Raw genomic sequence first — 17,665 nt, 5'->3', positions numbered from 1 at the left:
GCCTGACATCATAGAAGGTTTGAGCTGCTCTGTTCTCTCTTCTGTCCTCTGAACTACATTAGCTATCTGGGCGTTGCTATGGGCACCGTTTCTGTTTGGGAGGCTGAGAGTGGGATAATTTGATCTCACGGTAATACAAGTAATGAGCTTGTCATTTTCCATGCAGTGAAATGTCATCTTACCGGGTGTACGTGGCTTCGTCTTTTAATATGTTTGTACAGTGTTTAAAAAAAAGAGAGGGGTGGTGTGCAGGAAATCAGTTTTATACATCGGTCATATCCATTTTCTCAAATATCACAGGTGGTGTTCCTGTGCCGAGTGAGACTAAAACTCTGAAACAAATAAGAGTTTACAGTAATTGTATTTGTGTGCAGCTCTGGCCATTGAGCCGGAACACGAAATTTAAGATGACCTCCACAATTGTGCCACGCTGTCAATACTAATATCAGATTACACACACTGAGACGACAGCGATAGAAATCTGAATCTCTGCAAATGTGTAAGAGAAACATAAATAAATAAAAGTGAAAGGAGCAAAAATAAATTTTTCTAACTTTTAAGATATTAGTTATTGGATAAGATGTTTTTATTAGACTTCAAACAGAGTTTCAAACTGTTTTGACCTGTGGCATGACAATGCTCACATACACACCAATCCGCCACAACATTATGACCACCTTCCTCGTATTGTGTAGGTCTCCCTTGTGCCTCCTAAACAGTTGTGACTCATCAGAGGACGGATATGGGTCTTCTGAGGGAGTCCTGTGGTGTCTGGAAACAGGATGTTGTTGGTCTTTGGGTCCTATGGGTTGAGGGGAAGGGCCTCTGTGAATCATCCCACAGATACTTGGATCAGTTTGGGGTCTAGTGAATTTGGCCAGGTCATCTTGTGCTGCTCTTCATGTTTTTGTTGAGTTGTTCATAAGTGTTTTTGTAGCTGCTGCCATCAGGGAGTGTCATTGCTATGGGGTGGGGGGGTCTGGTCTGGTCTAGCTGGCTGCTACATGTCTAAGTAACATCCACACGAATGAATGCCAGGTCCAAAAGTTTCCCATAAGAATTTTCACAAGATGGTCAATGTTAGTTTCTTCTCCTCTTTTATCTCTTCCATTTTCTTTTAAATATATTTAAATATAGAGCGATATTCTGGGATGAAGCCAAACTAAAAAGTTGTGTTTGTATTTTAAATATTCATGAGTAGAGACATAGAGGAGACAGTATTTATCTTCACACTGGGTGGAAACGCCCACTGCAAAAGGAATGTTGACTTGGGCTGTATTGCAGTTGCATTTACATTAAAAAAAAAACAAAAAACATGTAAACTAATACATACATAAGACATAAAACATTAAACATGCATACATTAAAAGTGAGCAATTGAGTTGATGTTGATGATAGTTAGTGGGGTTAATTCTGCCATCTGCTGGTGAAAAATATATCTATTTTCTGCTACTACATGGACAGTTTGATAAGCACCACCTGTATTTTAAAAAATAGTGTTATATATATTTATAAAGTCTTCTACTAGACCTGTTACCTTGAGTGTGTTGGACTGCCACTTTTACACAAATTCTGCCTGAGAACTTTCCATCCTCGGAGGAGATGATATGACTCAGCAGAGGCCAGGAAATGTGAGTCCAATTAAGCCACACTCAGCTTTTCCTGCCTTTGCCTCCACAAGAGGGGCGAAGCCGTCCAGATGAGAACATGTGCCACCTTTTATTTGCCCTTCAGTTAGTCCAGCCTGCAATGAACGTAAACTCCAACATTTAAAAAGACCATACTGTACTTGAATGGGTTGTCCTCTGCAGAACACAGAGCTGGTAACCCGCTAGTCCACTGCTGTGTGTAGATTCTTTTTTTTTTTTTTTTTTTAAATATATACTAGGGAAAAGAAATCAACAAGAAAGCAGCAGCGAAGGAAATGAATTTCACTAGAGACTTCATGGAGGCTTTGATTCAGCACGGCCAAGGTAGGAAGTCCACACTGTTGGAACAGTTCTGTCTTCTTACCAAAAGGTGTCAGCACAGAAATACTTTATGGCAAGAGGCAGCTGGTGTGGAGGAGCAGAGAGGATGAAGCAGGTATGGGTGTGTCTCTCTTCGTCTGTGTATCAGATACCAGTCGAGTAACGTGGCATCGTGTTTTGTTTTAGCTCCGTCTTCCGACAGAACCACCCGCTCTGGTTTATTCCGACATCGGCAAGTGTTTGTTTAGAGGATCCACAAATTAGAGTTCATAACTTTACACATTGGACCTCGAGTTAGACACCACCCACGCCGCCTGGCTGTGTCTGGGATCGTGTTTCCTGGTGTTAAATCCAGAGGGGAGTGGGCAGCAGGAAGGCCCCTGACTGGCTGCTCCCTGCTCCCTGCTCTCCCCCTGCAAAGAATAATAAATACAAGGCGTTGCACGAAGCAGCAGGTCTGGGTGGGCCAGGGGAGGAACACGCAGCTGTGTAGATAGCACAATCTTGAGACAGAACGAAGAGTCTGTGGCCTTGAGTGGAGTTTCAAGTTCTGCATCTGCAGGCGTGCAACTAGTCATTTTCTGGACTAATTATTTGTCAATAAAATGTGAACAAAAGTGAAGATGTTAAATAAGAAATCAAAACCAAACATGTTTACTTTGCATTAAATAGGAAGGACAAAGAGAAAATGGAAGCAGTGAGTGAATGGGTTTGTGGAATTCATTTTATTTGTTTTACTTGGTTCAAATACATGATGTTGTGTGAATATGCCAGTTTTCTTTTGTAGTCCTCGAAATGACGAAACCCATCAATTTATAGATTCTTCTTTTTTTTATTTCTCTAAAAAATAAGGTTTTCCCTGACCCGACAGTATCAAAAACTTTATAGTGTATTGATTGGGTAACACAGGAGTTTGTGGCGCAAGTTAAATACAAAGGTCAAAAATAAAGGATAGTGGCCAAAAAGAAGTATTAAATTTAAAATAATAAAAAATAATAAAGAAGGCTGCCATGGTGCCGAACTGATCTAACATCTCCATCGATTCCATCTCATATTGTTTCATCTTTAAATCAAACTCATCGCTGTCATAGCCGTGCAGATTGATTCACATCCTGTGGATACTGGGGCATAACTTTTTTTTTTTTCATGGCTTCCACAGAGAACCCTTTGTTACAGCTGGCAAAAAAACATGTTTTCCGCTCTTTGTCTAAACCCTGTAAGAAAATGTGAATGTGTCCCTGGGAGTTTCTGACTCCCTGCACATGGATCCCATCCAGTGGCTCTCGTCAGAAACCACCACGCATGAGATGCTGTTTCCACTGAGGAAAGCCTCGCAAATTAAATCCGACTCACAGCTCTGTCTAAGTTTTTACTTCCCCGCCGTGCCTCCACTTTTCTCCTCCTCTCTCTCTCTCTCTCACAAGCGCGCTCCCCCCTTTTCTTTTTTTCTTTTTTTTCTGGTGCTTTTTCTACACGCCCCCCTCGGTTTTGATGAGAACACAATGTCGTGGGGTCAGATGTGATTCTTTGGCAGTTCTGCATTTTCTGTAAAAGTCGCGAGGACGCTCCGAGGCGATGGACCTGTGCTGTTGTTTCTGCTCAGGACCTCCGCACGGTAGGTTTGATTTCTTTATTTATTTATTTTTGTACAGGGGTGAACCTTTTTAGACTCTTTCGGTGCTCCTTCAAGGATGCTACCGCGGGATCAAAGTATGCAGAGAGGAATGTCTTTGCTTCGTGCATGTCATCCGAGGACACTGCCACTCCCGCTATCGGGACTGTTTTTAGAAGATTGTGGCTGAAATATTTCCCTTGCATTCCTTTCGTTGCTTCTCCTGAACCTACCGGCGCTTTTTGGAAAATGTGTCTCGCTGTCGCTTTGAAGAAGACCTCACCTAACGGACTGTGTTGTTTGCAAGAAGTTTGGCTATAATGTGTACGTGTGAGCATGCGGAGCATGCATCACAATATGGAAATCATTGAGGGAGCACATACCATGTGAGGAAGGTGGGAGTGGGCTGACTCCTCCCATGGAGGCATTTATTCCAGACATCTGTATGAGCTGCTCCCCTGCTTTCACTCCCTTTGCACAATCCTCTTATTGCCAAACTGCCAGTTTGTGAGGCTTTGGGGATTTGGTTGACATTTTTCAAACTGGGATCATGTAAGGTCCCGAGATGAGCTGCCAACAGCGTTTCAGACGACGCTGGCGATAACCCCCTTTCACCTCTGTTTACCTTTGCTTCAGATTCCTGCTGTTGGTCTTTGGAGGCAGTTTAAACCCTTTTTACAACATGTCACAGGTCGCTGCGCCAAATACGTCTTTGGGTTTAGCTTCCGTCCTCTATTTTTTGCCCGGTTTATGGGTGCCGCGTGGAGTGTGGCATTCATCGCTGCAAACCTGCGGCCGTGACACCGGCCTCGGCGTCGTGTGTCCGAGCAGAGCTCCCTGAACAGAAACACGGCGAGGGGGGCGAGGTTCTACCTGCGGCTCTTTTGAAGTGATGCAAGCAGGCGTCACGCCTGTTGTGGTTTTGCGCAACTTTTGAGTCGGCAAAGAAACAAAACACATTGTTCTTCAGAAGCAGGTGAGGCGCTCACCGAGGAATTCACACATGGTGACAAAGCAGCAGCGAGATGCTGTCATTACGCCTGACTGGCAGGTTTGACACCGGCCTGAGGAGGAAATGTCTTTCACAACGGGGCTCTTTGCGGAGGTTAAAAATGAAAAGCACCCTCTGATTTGAAAGTTAAATGTGCAACTGGTAGTTTGGAGACTCTGAAACGGTTGGTGATAAAAGGAAAGAGCTTCTAGTTAAAGAGAAACTAAAAAAGTTTCTGAGAAGCTTATGTACACACTGGCTGCACCGTCCAAGCATGAGGAAGCAATTATCTTTTAGGAGAGTTGCATAATAAGAAAGAATTGATAGCGAGTGGGTTATTGTGCGACGGGGATAATAAAAGACGGAGGCATGGCTTCGGTATAAATATTTGGGGAAGGAGGAAGGGGCTGGGCTTGGAGGGGCTCTGGTGGAAAATGTGCTGAGGGGGAAAATGAATGAGTTGGAAACTTTGACTCAAGGTGTACGTCTCTCGGGGGTTTTGCTTTCTTATCGAGGCTGACCCGTGTCGGCGTGTCGCACAAAGCCACCTCATGTATTATTAACTGCTGCAGATAGGCTGCAGCCAGCGAGCCGGGAGGAGGTGGAGGGGGTGGAGGGAGACGGATCCTGTGGAGCGGAGTCAGAGGGCAAAACATATTTTTAACTTGTGTCAAGGCTCTTAAAAGCTGCTGCGAGAGTAAGAGCTAATTTTGAGTTTTAAAACTACAGAGAAGAGGGAATAACTGCGAGAAGGGGGTTGTTAGAGCAGAAAGGGGGAGGGAAAGAGAGAGGGAGGGAGGGAGAGAGGGAGAGAGATCGGCCACTGCTGCCAGAGGACTGAGTCACGGAGAAATAGGAGAGGGAGGGGTGCTCTTCTCTCTCGTTCTTCTTTCCCTTCTAAAAGTCACGGACAACTTGGCTGCGACGCTTCTTTTTAAAGTCCGGGATGGCACCACACCCCTAGAAGCCCCCCCTCCTCCCACCTCTCCTCCCCTCCCTCCAACTTCACCTTTCACCTTCCGCCACCCCCCCACCCACCCCCCCTCCTCTCATCCAAGCCCTCCCACCTGTCTTCAGAGCCCGGGACTCTCCACTTTCTAGCAGGCCCGATGCCGGCAAGCCCCCCTGGAAATGTGTTCCCGGCCCTGGTGGTCGTGGGCCACATTATTACCTTGATCGTTGCCTGGCAGTGGAGAGTACGCAAGAGAAAAGGTAAGAGGAAAAAAAAAAAGAAAAAAGCTGGAAAACTTGTGTCTCCGGGACGCGCTAAGAGGATATCTGCCTCCGGGAGGAGAGGAGGACGGATCAAAGGTTGTTTGGTCTGCGCAGATAGCGTCTGTCTTCATCCGTCGTGTCTTCGTCTCTCTGCTGTACGCGCCGTGTGCTTTCGCTGCTCTCACTCCTTCCTTCCCCCTCTGCTCTCTCGGTTTTTTTTTTTCCCTCTCCCCTCTCACATCTCAGTTTCCTGGTGGGGAGACGTCGCCGTTAACCCTGTAAATGCTGGGCTGTACATTGAGATGACGTAGGAGCCGGAGAGGAGGGTTTTTTTTTTTGTTGTTTTTGGCTTCGTCATTGCACACCTCAGCATCAGCTCTCCTCTCCTCTCTAGAGACTCCTTGAAAAAAAAAAAAAAAAAAAAAAATCCATGTTTTGGTTGTAGATCTGCTGGAGCCGTGGGTAGTCTGAAACTCGTTCAGCCTGTTTGTTTTCTCCATTGTTCTTTACTCGGCGTGGGGGAAATAATTACACCCTGATTGAGGAGCAGGCAGCTATGCAGCCCGGAGGTTACCTGCAGGCACACCTGAGGCGAGCCCGGCCTACTGTTGACACAGCCACTCGCGGCAGTGGGTGTCAAAACGCGGCTCTGCAGGCAAGGCGACACACCCACAGACACAATAAAGCATTTCAGACTGACACTCTGAAGGTGTGCACAAAAGGAAATTGTTATCGTATTTCTGGCCTCTCGCCGAATCATTTTCGGGTGAAGTGTTAAAACTCTCCCTCCTGCACGGTGCTCGATTTAAATGGGAAACCCGTGCTTTTCTTCTTATCACTGCCGGCGGTCTGAGTGGGTGACAAGCGTCACAGTCCACGTGAAGTCAAAACGGACACACCTTGAGTAGATAAGAACAGTTTTCACTGCATTCCTTAGTTCTCTCGACTGGGTTGTTGACTTCTAAAGCAAAACATGTCGGGGAAAAGTGACATGAAGCTATCCCCGCCTCCTGTCGAGTGTGTACCCTTTAAACTGCACGAGGCTGATCAAATAAAGGTGGTTCGACTGGTAAACCGTAAGCAAATACTGCGCAGGGGGGGAACCAGGCCGTGCATTATCTCTTTCAGCTCCCTCTCTGTGTCAATACCCAGCTGATTTGCTTTGGAGATCTGCTTTCAGCTCTCATCGTGCCGCAGTGCAGACGCTGAGGCTGCTCCCCGAACCATCAGCTGTGGTCGTTCTCCTTTTTGTCTCCGTCAGAGAAGAGAGTAGAGGAGAGGAGAGGAGAGTAGAGAAGGTGTTCCCATTGATCTCATGCTGTCTGTTTACATCACAGGTTCGGGGTTGCAGATCAATCGCATCTATGTAAGGACGCCACTCTTTGCGCGTACGGGCGCGAGCTGGGGCCGTAGTTTGCGGCTGCAAGGTGCCTTTGACACAGTGGGAAGGTGAAAGTGGGTAAAAGGGGGTTTTAACCCGGAGCCAGGTTTAAAAAAAGCTGCACATGGCGGCCTGCGAGCGGTAGTAAACTCGACACTGAGGACGGTGGACTCCGTCTCCTGGATACGGTCATAACAAACGCTCGCGCTGATCCTCGGGACCTTAAAGGAATCCGAGTGCAGTCTGAGTGCACAGACGATTAAAGAGTTAGTGATAATGCGTTTTTATAATCGTACATACAAAAGCTTCTGTTGGTTTTTGACCCAATACACCTGTCGCTGCTCTGTTACCTTGAGCGTTTTCTCGCTAATGGTTTTGTGCGAGCGTCTCTGAAGACTCAACGGATTAGAGAGATCCACAAAAACGGCCTCAACCCTAAATAATGGTGTAATCCATTAAGGAAGACACACCCAAATCTGCACCAGCCTTCGCGGAGGAGCCTGGCGGGGCTGCGCGTGCGTCGGCCACATGCCACATGGTAGGATGGGGTTTCACATTCTGGCTCGCTGCGTGCAGCTGTGACTCACTTTCCTGCCGCCTTTCACTGCGGTAATAACAGACCATGGAGGGAGGACTTGACTTTAACTGAGAAAACATGTCGGTGGTGAAGGACATGCGTTGGAAACAATGTACGCCCCCCCTCCCCTCCTGTCCCTGCGTGCCCTTCGCAACCAACACACAACATGTTAGCGGTAAACCTCGCTAGCTGTCGGGCGCGTCCTCTGTCATACATCACGTACAGTACATAGAGGCTGAGGCCCCGAGGCCGAGGCTCTGCTCTCATCTGTGTTTATGTTTCAGAGGCGCCTGTGTCTCATGACCGCACTTTGAGGTTGTTTGGAACAAGTTCCGGCTAAAATCTAAACTCCACCAGCCCGAGATTGAATCATTTTAAGAGCGTCAAGAGTTTGTGTCGGAAGTAGGCCGCTTGAATTCACATTTCCCATAAAGTTGGGTTTCTCTGTGCTTTTCCCCTGCCCCTCCGAGGTCCACGGCTGCATGAACCCGGCTTTTTCCTCGGGCTTTGAATATCTGTTTAATAGCACAGCTGGTATCCAGATAAGCAGGTGGATGTTTTATCTACTTTGAATATGGCCGTCCAGAAGGCGCGCACCTGTCCGCGCGCACAAAGAACCGAACATCAAACACATCTCAGTGGGGTTCATTTTGCCGAATAACGACGCGTTCGGATTCAGTTGAAAATAAATTTGCATGTTGTTCTTCTGTTGACTCTAAGCTCTCAAACTTTGTTAGGGCTTGTGCTGCCTATTGTCTGTACCTTTGCAGACCCCTCCCCCTCCTCTCCTCAATAAGACGTTTAATTGAAGTGACTTATCCACAGCAGTTGCTTTTACGAGCAGCAAGAGAACTCGTTAGTGTGAAATATTTCTCGGAGTTGCGCAAAGAAAGAAAACAAGAGTCCTCTGTTAAGAGGTATTTATGATCCACATCTGCTGTGGATGAGGAGGGTAAGGGATGATTTACGACCAGAAAGAAATATACGCGCTGTCAAGCCGCCACTCTGCCCTCCTTTTTCAGTCATCCGCGCAGACAAGAAAGACAGAACCGTCTCCCACTGCCTCTAATGAATGCTGCGTCTTCCCGGAACTTATACTGGTTTCTGTTTCGCATGTAGAGGGCTGAGAGGGTTACGTAATGTAGGGAAGAGACGCAGATGTAACGCGGGCTAAAATAGGGACGTAGCGTGTGGTGCTCCGGTGTCTGTACACTGCACAAAGCGCTCGGAGGGGAACGGAGGAGGATGAAGCCGCCCGGAGCGCTCCAGCTCTCCTCTCCAAACAAAACAGAAGTGGGCTGGGCTTGTGACAAAGTGTCTGCAATCTGACACGACCCTGTTTTTTTTCCTACATGTGCCTCTCGCAGAAGAGAGGGAAAACTTTGTCGGGGCTGGTAGCGTACAAGAGGAGTGCGTAAAAAAAAACAGTGGGGGGAGGAGGGAGGTTATTAATAAGAAAGTCCTGCGCGCTCTGCGTTTACGCGCGGCACAGACCAGGATGGCCGGAGCGGAGGATGCGATGCGGGCCGCCGTGTCGTCCTGGCGCGGAGGGCCGGAGTGGGAATACGCGTACCGACGAAGTAATTACATCCACGAAATGAGGTGCGAGGACGTTGGGGGTCATCTGTACAGCAGGATGTGCTGCGCAGGTAGGTCCGAGCGCTCCGCCGCTGACGCTGCCTCCGTCTCCCAGTAATTGGAGGAGATTGTTGTTGGGAGGGGCTGATGGGGTGCAGATGATGACGATGTTAAACTTTTTACGTACCTCCACCCACAATACAGCAAGCCGTGTGGGTCAAAACAGTGGGCAGCCAGTCTCCCAGCAACATACGTTAAATTTTTATTGTACTTTTATAAATTTAATATCTATATTAACCGAGCAGACTGGCTGATCAACAGATTAATTCAGCAATAATTTACTGTTTATATTATATAATTATTGAGCATAAATGCCAAAACGTTTGTTTTTTTTCTATATTACTTCTCAAATGTTGGTTAAAAACGTGTTAAAATGACTTTTGCCTTGTGCGCACTTTCTATATTTCTGTTATCTTTTCCACTCAAACGATGAGTGGATTCTTAGAAAATCAGATAGAAAGTCAGAGCAGTCACGCTGCAGTGCAAGTGTTATCCACTTTCTTCAAACCGGTTCTGAACAAAGCGTGATTTACTACAAAAACGTGCCTCGCTGCCTTTAGCCGCTTCTTGACGCCTCGGTTCAGACGGATCAGTTGCGCTCACGTCTGAATGCGCGCACTTTAAGAAACAGAGCAAACACCTTTTCAACAGGAATAGACTCTAAGTGACGCCTACGGAAAGTTTTATTTTTCCTTTTTTTTATGCATGATTTTATAACCAATTTTCTCCAGAGGGGTTTTGTTCAAAAACATATGGACTCAACTTCTCTCTGTGTGTGTATGTTTTTTTTCTTCTGCGCTGCCATGGCAACCCCCCACACAAACCACTCTTCCCTCATTTAAAACGCATCTGACCGTGGACTTATGTCAACACTGGAAGGTCCTGAGGGGGGTTCTTAACAGTAGCCTCTGTTCTCATGAGAGATTCAGCTCAGAGAAGGTTCCCCCCAACTAGTTGGACGTTAAAGTAGATTATAAAAGACTTTATTTTTTCCCCTGTACTGTCGCTTTTCTACCAGAAGAGGGAGACAAACAGTGATGAGCTGGAAACTTTTTTTTTTTTTTTTTTAATTGGCCTCAGCTTTCACATCTGATAATCATAAATCCAGCAATTACCCAGTTCTCATACTTCCACAACCGCCACCCTGTAAACACCACGTGTGTCTGATTATGTATGTTTTTGTACTCCGAGTGAATGAAAACGGTTCTTCCGCTGCCAGAATGAGCCGGAGCCAGCGCAGGTTTATATAATTCTGTTGTGGAAACATTATATAGGCGACTCTTTTGTTTTGTTTCCTGGTATCTTTGGGTTTCGCGTCCATCTCCATCTCCATCTCCCTCTTTTTTTTAATTTTTTTTTATTCACCACCTGTTTTGATGATATAAATTCCAGTCAGTCATAATAACAGACTGAGGCGTCTGTTTCTTCATGCTTTCATGAGGCTGGTTCTGCCCCACAACACCTTCCATCCCTCACCTTGGCACGGCTCCGTCCTGCTGTGAGCCAGATGATGCACTCTGTTTGGCTGGTGTACATTCCTGTCCTCTAGTGGGACTGATATCGCGTGCTGTCACTTGCACAAATGAGCATGCAGTGTGTTTTTTATTTTTTTTGAGGAAAGGCGCCCTCCCCTCCCATCCCCTCCCCTTCAATGTCTGAGTGACGCGTGGTCGCACCCTCGACTGGAATTCACAGACGTCCACACTTGTGACTGTCAACATCTGTCAGCTTTCGCCGCTCAGGTTAATCTCGGTGTTATGAGTAAAACTGATCGGAGCTGGTGAAGATGGAGAGTTACATCCCATAAAGAAATTAGCTCATTCTGCTCCATTACTTTGTTAGCATTACGCCCTAATTGGATTTTAAATCAGTGAGCCAAAGCGCACAGCATAACTGATTGCATCAAGACGTGTTCAAACAAGCACAAGTTGAGGAGTTTGCATCCAGAGTTTTTGGTTTATAAACACTAAATCAATGGCAGCGACACCAGAGACTGCAAGTGTTTAAGAAATTGCAAGTGACAAATTTCACAGATTCTCAGTTAAAATAGATCAGATTATTACCTAATGAGTGCCCTTTCTAGTTAGGGACACTATTAGTGTCATATTGTGCACGTACGTACACTCCCTCAGGGCTGGTATTAGCGCCATTGAAGGTGTAACCTCACCTCCTTCCATTTCTCAGGTCCCGACAAGCCACCTCCCTCCGTAGGCATCCAAAAAATGTCCCTCCTTTACAGTCGTGTGTCAGTAACGGCACGGAAAATTGATGTTCCCGAGGGGTGAAAGGTGTTGCAGGTATTTACGTGTTGCGGGGAATGTATGCAGCCGTGCGGAGGTGCTAGTTTGGAAGCGCCCGAGCACGACAGCACGGCCTCAGAGAGGAAGATGAGCGCACGTGACCTTGGACTGAAGCTGTTTGACAAAAGTTATTTGCGTTGAAACAACAGCTGCTTTGTGTCTTGAGTGATTTTCTGCAGAAGCATGATTGTTTTTTTTAATCATTTATAAGTGGACTGACCCAACGCCTGATTTGAAACTTCTCCAAGACAAACCACTTGGAGGTTGTTGTTTTCATCACATCCTTAGATGCATTAATTCATTCTTCCCGAATCCTTCAGCCCACACAGCGTCGGTTTCCTCCTTAATTGTGTCCTGATGAATGAGCGGAGTTCAGGCTCCAGATCTGTTGCAGTTGTGCCGTTTTTCGGGAGAGCGTGGAGGCGGCTGTTTTCTGCTCTTTCGGCTCTTTTGTAGTTGTCCTGCCGTGATTCCTTCGACTCGGATTTAGTCTAAATGAGAAAAATACTCTATTCTCTGGATTAGTGATCTGTGCAGTTTTACGCTTTTATTAATCTTACTTCAAGAATCAATTTTTAAAGTGAAGCCCCGTCCGCCTATTCAAGCAATTTGCTCCTTTTTCCCATCACTCTGTAGCCGACAGTTCGCTGCTAGTGGATGTCTCAGGCGCTGGTTGCCTCGGTAACCCTTCCTCTTTTCTACAACAACGGTTTCTGAGTAATCCTGCAATCATCTCGGTGAATATGGTGCCGGGAACCAAAGCTGTTGATGGCGTTTAGCTGGTGGGGAAACGTTTAAATAGCTTTTTTTGTGTCACATTCCTGTCAACGGTATCAGATGGTTCAGTTCTGAGATAAATTCAGTCTGGATCCTTTATTAGATTGAAGCTGTGGCGTCGGCGTTTGTCTGTGCGACGTCTTTGTGTAGTGAAGGACTGTGTGATTCCATGCCCCGGGGTGATTCCATGCAGAAATGCTGGCTTTGTAAATATGAGGCACAGACAGTGGCTTCGTATTAAAACTTAGTTTGAGGGCTTTTCGCTCTGTTAAGGTGGTTTTGGATTTAAAGTTTGTGTTTTTTTTTTTTGGTAGCTAAAAGAGTAAAGTGATGGATTTCAGCTACAAAACAAACACGGAGGCGCATTGCTGTTAGATAAGGTCTCGATGTGAGCGTTATCCGTGCAGAGATCTCAGAGATCTGGGCTGCTCTCTGAGGGCCTTCGGTGAGGTGTGCTCGGGGTGGGTGGGGTCTGGGTGTAGATATCAGGGCCGAGCCTGGAGGGAGGGGAGCCGTGCCGTCCTCTGCTGCTCTGCTCTGCAGTGAATGACAGCTTCTGACGTTGTAGCCCTGAAGGCAGGCATTTTGCAAGAGCTGGTGGGGAGGAAAAAAAAAAAAAAGAAATAGTTGTTGCACTGAATGTCAGAGACGGCAAATGCAGAAAGGGAGAGAAGGGGAGTGAGATCAGGAACTGAGCAATACGCCTCAAACTGCAGGATCCCTCAGAGGTCTCAGGAAAGCAGAAGGAGGAGGACAAGGAGAAGACTTTTACGGGAGGCTCCTGTTTTGGTTTTGTTAACGGCAGCGTAGAGATGGAGCAGAGATTCAGAAACTACTCCTCTGACAGTATGGGTAGCGACAGGGTCTTCATAGAGGAGCCCCGCTACCAGGGGCTGCTCAAGGCCACGGATCACAGGAAAGGTAGAGTTTGGCTCCTTTTACTTCGCTTTGTCTTCCCTATAGGCATCCTTGTGTCTTTTCTTAAGCCGTACCCTTTGATTTTTCTGGACTTTAAAGTAGTTTAAAGTCTGAATTTGACGGCAGTGGTCTCCTGCCTCGTTTATATCAAATGGGCCACACCCCTCCGTGTGTCATCGCTCGTCCTTGTTCAATTGGTGCAGACGCCCCGACCAGAGGAAACCGCTTGTTTCTCTTTTTTTTGCAGCAAAGTCAAAGCCCTGTTTACAAAGAAGAACAAACTGAATGATTTTGCAGTTTCAGAAAGAGAGAAAGAAATAAAAGGCATCTTTTAGACTAAACTTTAGAGGATGATTGTCTGTGACACATGGGGGTTGAAAGGACTCATCCTGCAGCTTCAGGCGAAAGAAGTCAAAACACTGTTATTTGTTGAAGGGATCAGTGAAGTTTGCTTTTCCTCTGTTGTGCATTTCACCGGCCTGAGGTTTTTGGAATGTTAAGTGCAGCCTCATGAATTCAGTAGCAGTATGAGCAGCTGTGGTTTTGTCTTTTTGTTTCTTTTTGCAGGATTTATTTGTCTTTTCGTTAAAAAAAAAAAAAAAAATATTAGAATCGATTTCTCCTCTTTTGTGGTTCCTTCTCACTTCTCTGTTTAGACACTCACGCAGGCATGAGTGTGTTTGTGACTCAGCGGCGTGCTGCCACCCTCAAATGGGCGTTGGCGCCGCGGGATGTCGCCGGTTTCTCCGGCGGTTTCTCTGTTCCCTCTGCGTCCGATCGCTTCTGTTTTCGTGAGCTTTGATCTCAGAGACACAGAGAACCTCTTTACACGCCATCAGGCACGTGATCAAGCGACGGAAGTCGCAGTTTCTCTCAAACTCCGACCGCAGATTTGCTTTGTTACACTTCCCTGCGTCTGACGAACGCCCTCCTCATCGCTTCTAATGAGGTGAAGAGTTGGCTGGTTCTTTCTCCAAAGCTTCACGGTTTATTTAAGTATTTGGGAAAACACTGCATCACACGTAGAGCACCTGCTGGTATGTGTGAGCCTAAACAGCGACAAGATGAAACACGTTCCTTTGTTTTTCTGTAGAGGTGTTCATGTGGAGCGTTTTCGCTTTTACTTTCCGAGTTTTCTGCAGCATCATCATCTGGGGCCGCGCTAATATTTATCCAGATCTTCCAAGACTCTGGGAAAACATCCGATAATGTTTACTTGTGATCGCCGACTTAATCACTGGGGTTAGAATGCTGAAGGGTTGTGGGATGACCAAGGGAGACAGGAAAAAAACTATTTCAGGACCGCAAGATGACTCGGCTCCGTTTTTCTCTCGTGAATCACCAGAAGATTTTACGGCTTCCAGCCTCTATAAACTATTATAACGATCTATGGAAAATGTGCAACGTGTGACCATGCAAAACAAGTAGACTTTGCTATTTTGATGCAACCACAGAGCAAACTTCTGAAATATTAAAAAACGATAATTCACTTTTGGGAAGAAGCATTCGTGAAGCTGACTTTGGAAGCATCAGTGAATGAGAGTTGACTGAACTGAGCTTGTGTCCGTTTCTGCCTTTTCCTCAGATGAACGGGACCGAGTCCAGAAGAAGACCTTCACGAAATGGGTCAACAAGCACCTGATGAAGGTGAGACGCCGCTCACTGATGAAAATCATTCATTTCCACAAACACATTCACGTAAAAAGACGAGAAAACACCAACAAGTTCATCTGTACCAAATAGACAAATAGTTGGGCCTTCGTAGGTTTAAAAGAGCTCATGCTTGTCATTCTGCCAAAAGGTAGCCACCTACAGCAGCCATTTTTCTTTTTTCTTTTTTTGTCCAAAGGGGCCCAAACAATTACCCTGCCCTCAAATAACTCTACAGGTTGTTCTGTTTCGGTCAAGAGCCTTAAATCCTCCCACAAATGTTTCCTTATGTGATGCAGGCTGGTCTGATCAAACACGTTATTCCCCACGCTTTCCTTTGGAAAAAGGTGAACAAATTATACAAAATCACTCCCCTGCACAATAAAGACTGTCCACGTCCATGAGGAGAATGAGTCAGAGACACCTGGCCTCGCTTTAGGAAGCGGTCGGGTTTCACATGTGGGATCCAGACTTTCAGGGCTTCAGAGCGGCGGCGTCACGGCTTTGTTCCGAGAGTCCCTGACTCAGACTGAGAGGTCCCCTGTGACGCTAGGAAACAATACAAATGACCTTAAAATGCAGTTTAAGTAGTAGGATAAAGAATTAGGAGAGGCTAGTTATTTCTAATATCCAGTAACCAGTGCTGAAATTATCAATTAAGAGATAATCTATAGCAAAGCATATGGGATTTAGCAAGCTAGTGTTGCTAAGTTCATTATTTAATGACAATCAATCAAGTTTTATTTATATAGCACCTTTCAAGATGAATGAATAACAAATGAATGCCATTCAAAGTGCTTTACATTTTGATTCACAACATTAAACATTATGAAGTTGAGTATCTTTGGGTTTTCTACTCCTGCTGAGTAGAAAACAATCATAACCTGATCAGTGAACTTATCAATAGCAGATTATTCATATTTATTTATATCAGTTTTTTCAGTTCATCTTGTTAATCAGTTAATCTCGTTTTCCCCCCGTTAATCTGACAACATGTCACTTCTCCTAAAAAGACAACAGGACAATCTCACGTTAGCATTTTATTTAAAAGCTTAACGAGCAGACATTAATCAGTTTAATCTCCTGACTCACTGATGGAGTCACTGTGTTTGATGAGGGAACGGTGACTGTGCTCTACCTTGATCGTATCAGCTGCGTATCACCGTGTCTCCGTGACACGGTCGAGCTGACGGGTCCTTGTTTTTCACGTGGGAACTGAAGTGTGCTAAAGAATGTCCTCCCCCCCGCCCCGCTCCAGCGTGCGACCCGAGACACGCGGGGGCTCAGTTGGACATGACTCAGAGGCTTTGTCGTCAGCCGACGTTTATTTTCTCAGGAAATCCCTCAGGTTTGAGCCAAAAAGACCGAGAGATGTTCAGCTGCTCCCCTCCCGAGGCGTTTCTGGACTCGCAGCAGCAGAGTCACGGGATCAGACTATGAGGAGGATGATCGGGGGGTGGGGGGGGTCTCATGGTCAGCTGTCTCACAAGTGCCATCTACTGTAACACGTCCTCCACCTCATGTTACACCATAGGTCTTCAACAGACGCATTGGAGAGGACATTTTTTATATATATAAATATATATATATTATACACATTAACATGAATCCAACATATCTTAGTGAAGGGATGAGGGATAGCTTAATATTGAATGCTAAATGATGATAATTTATATTTATAAATAGCACTAGTTTATTGTAGAACACATATAATAGGTAGGGAGGTCCCGACTTAATCTCTCCATCAGTTTGAGAAAGAAAACCAGACGTTTTTATCAAAGTTTTTTTTTTATCTGATTTAATTCCTTTACTTTTAAAGTAAAAAAAAACGAATTAAACATGATAAAACTGTCTTTGTCGAATGTCTGTCAAATCAAACCAGCGTCTGTCCTCCACGAGTCTCTGAAGTTCTTGTATCTTCTCACATCAAACTGTTTCTTCTTTCCATCCTTCATCCTGTCCTCCCATCCTTTCCCATCAGCACTGGAAGGCAGAGGTAGGTGCTGTCTGTGAGTGGATAGCATTCATTTCTGCCTGCATGTCTGTGTTAATGTTTTTTCCCTCCTCCCTCTGACTCTCACCTCCTTCTGAGCTCTTTTTCCTGTCGACCTCTGACCTTTGGTCCCTCTTTCATTATGTATTTATTTGTTAGTGTTTTCTAACTTCTGTAGGAGCCCATTTGTCCCCACATGTTGTGTAGCTGCAACACTTTAAAAGTACCCGTAGTAGTCGAGCATGCACCGCCTATAGGTTTCAAGAGAAGAAGGAACCTTATTTGTAGAGTCTGGATCTAACCACTGATAGACGATAAAGGTGTGTGCAGCCAAATTATTATTCTTTGTTCGTGGTTCGTTATTTAAGCTTTATGATCGGCCACATCCTGGTGATTATTGCATCATTCTTATGGTACGTTACATTTATACCCAGAAGTCAGAATTACACCAGTAGAAATATCCCCCGAGTTGAGTTACCAAGATGGCCGCCCCGTGTGTAAACAGTAATAAGAAGCTCCTGTATTAGTTTATTAGCGTGTCTGAGTATTTATTGTTGCATTAAATCAGTCGTACAGACAGTATTTTTCCACATAAAAATGCTGTAATTTTAAGTTTTTCATGTGTTTTATGTGAACTACAAGT

General features: G+C 45.6%; 1 protein-coding gene across 19 annotated transcripts in view; it reads left to right on the top strand.

Annotated features, from left to right (window-relative positions):
• Positions 1-17,665, top strand: part of pleca (plectin a) — a 108,627-nt gene that overhangs the window by 54,730 nt on the left and 36,232 nt on the right. For 5 of the 19 annotated variants that reach the window (XM_047604252.1, XM_047604250.1, XM_047604254.1 and 2 more), the window contains 2 exons: positions 14,965-15,026; positions 17,011-17,025. In XM_047604252.1, the coding sequence (XP_047460208.1) occupies positions 14,965-15,026; positions 17,011-17,025 (77 nt within the window). Of the gene's footprint in view, positions 1-2,701; positions 3,586-5,207; positions 5,786-8,939; positions 9,396-12,933; positions 13,383-14,964; positions 15,027-17,010; positions 17,026-17,665 lie in introns of those variants that run through there. The other 14 variants (XM_047604253.1, XM_047604251.1, XM_047604264.1 and 11 more) reach the window with 11 other exon arrangements.

Source organism: Mugil cephalus, chromosome 14 (genome assembly GCF_022458985.1).
Source record: "Mugil cephalus isolate CIBA_MC_2020 chromosome 14, CIBA_Mcephalus_1.1, whole genome shotgun sequence".
NCBI lineage: Eukaryota > Metazoa > Chordata > Actinopteri > Mugiliformes > Mugilidae > Mugil > Mugil cephalus.
The sequence above is the reverse complement of the archived record's forward strand: the minus strand, read 5'-3'. Positions and strand labels throughout refer to the sequence as shown.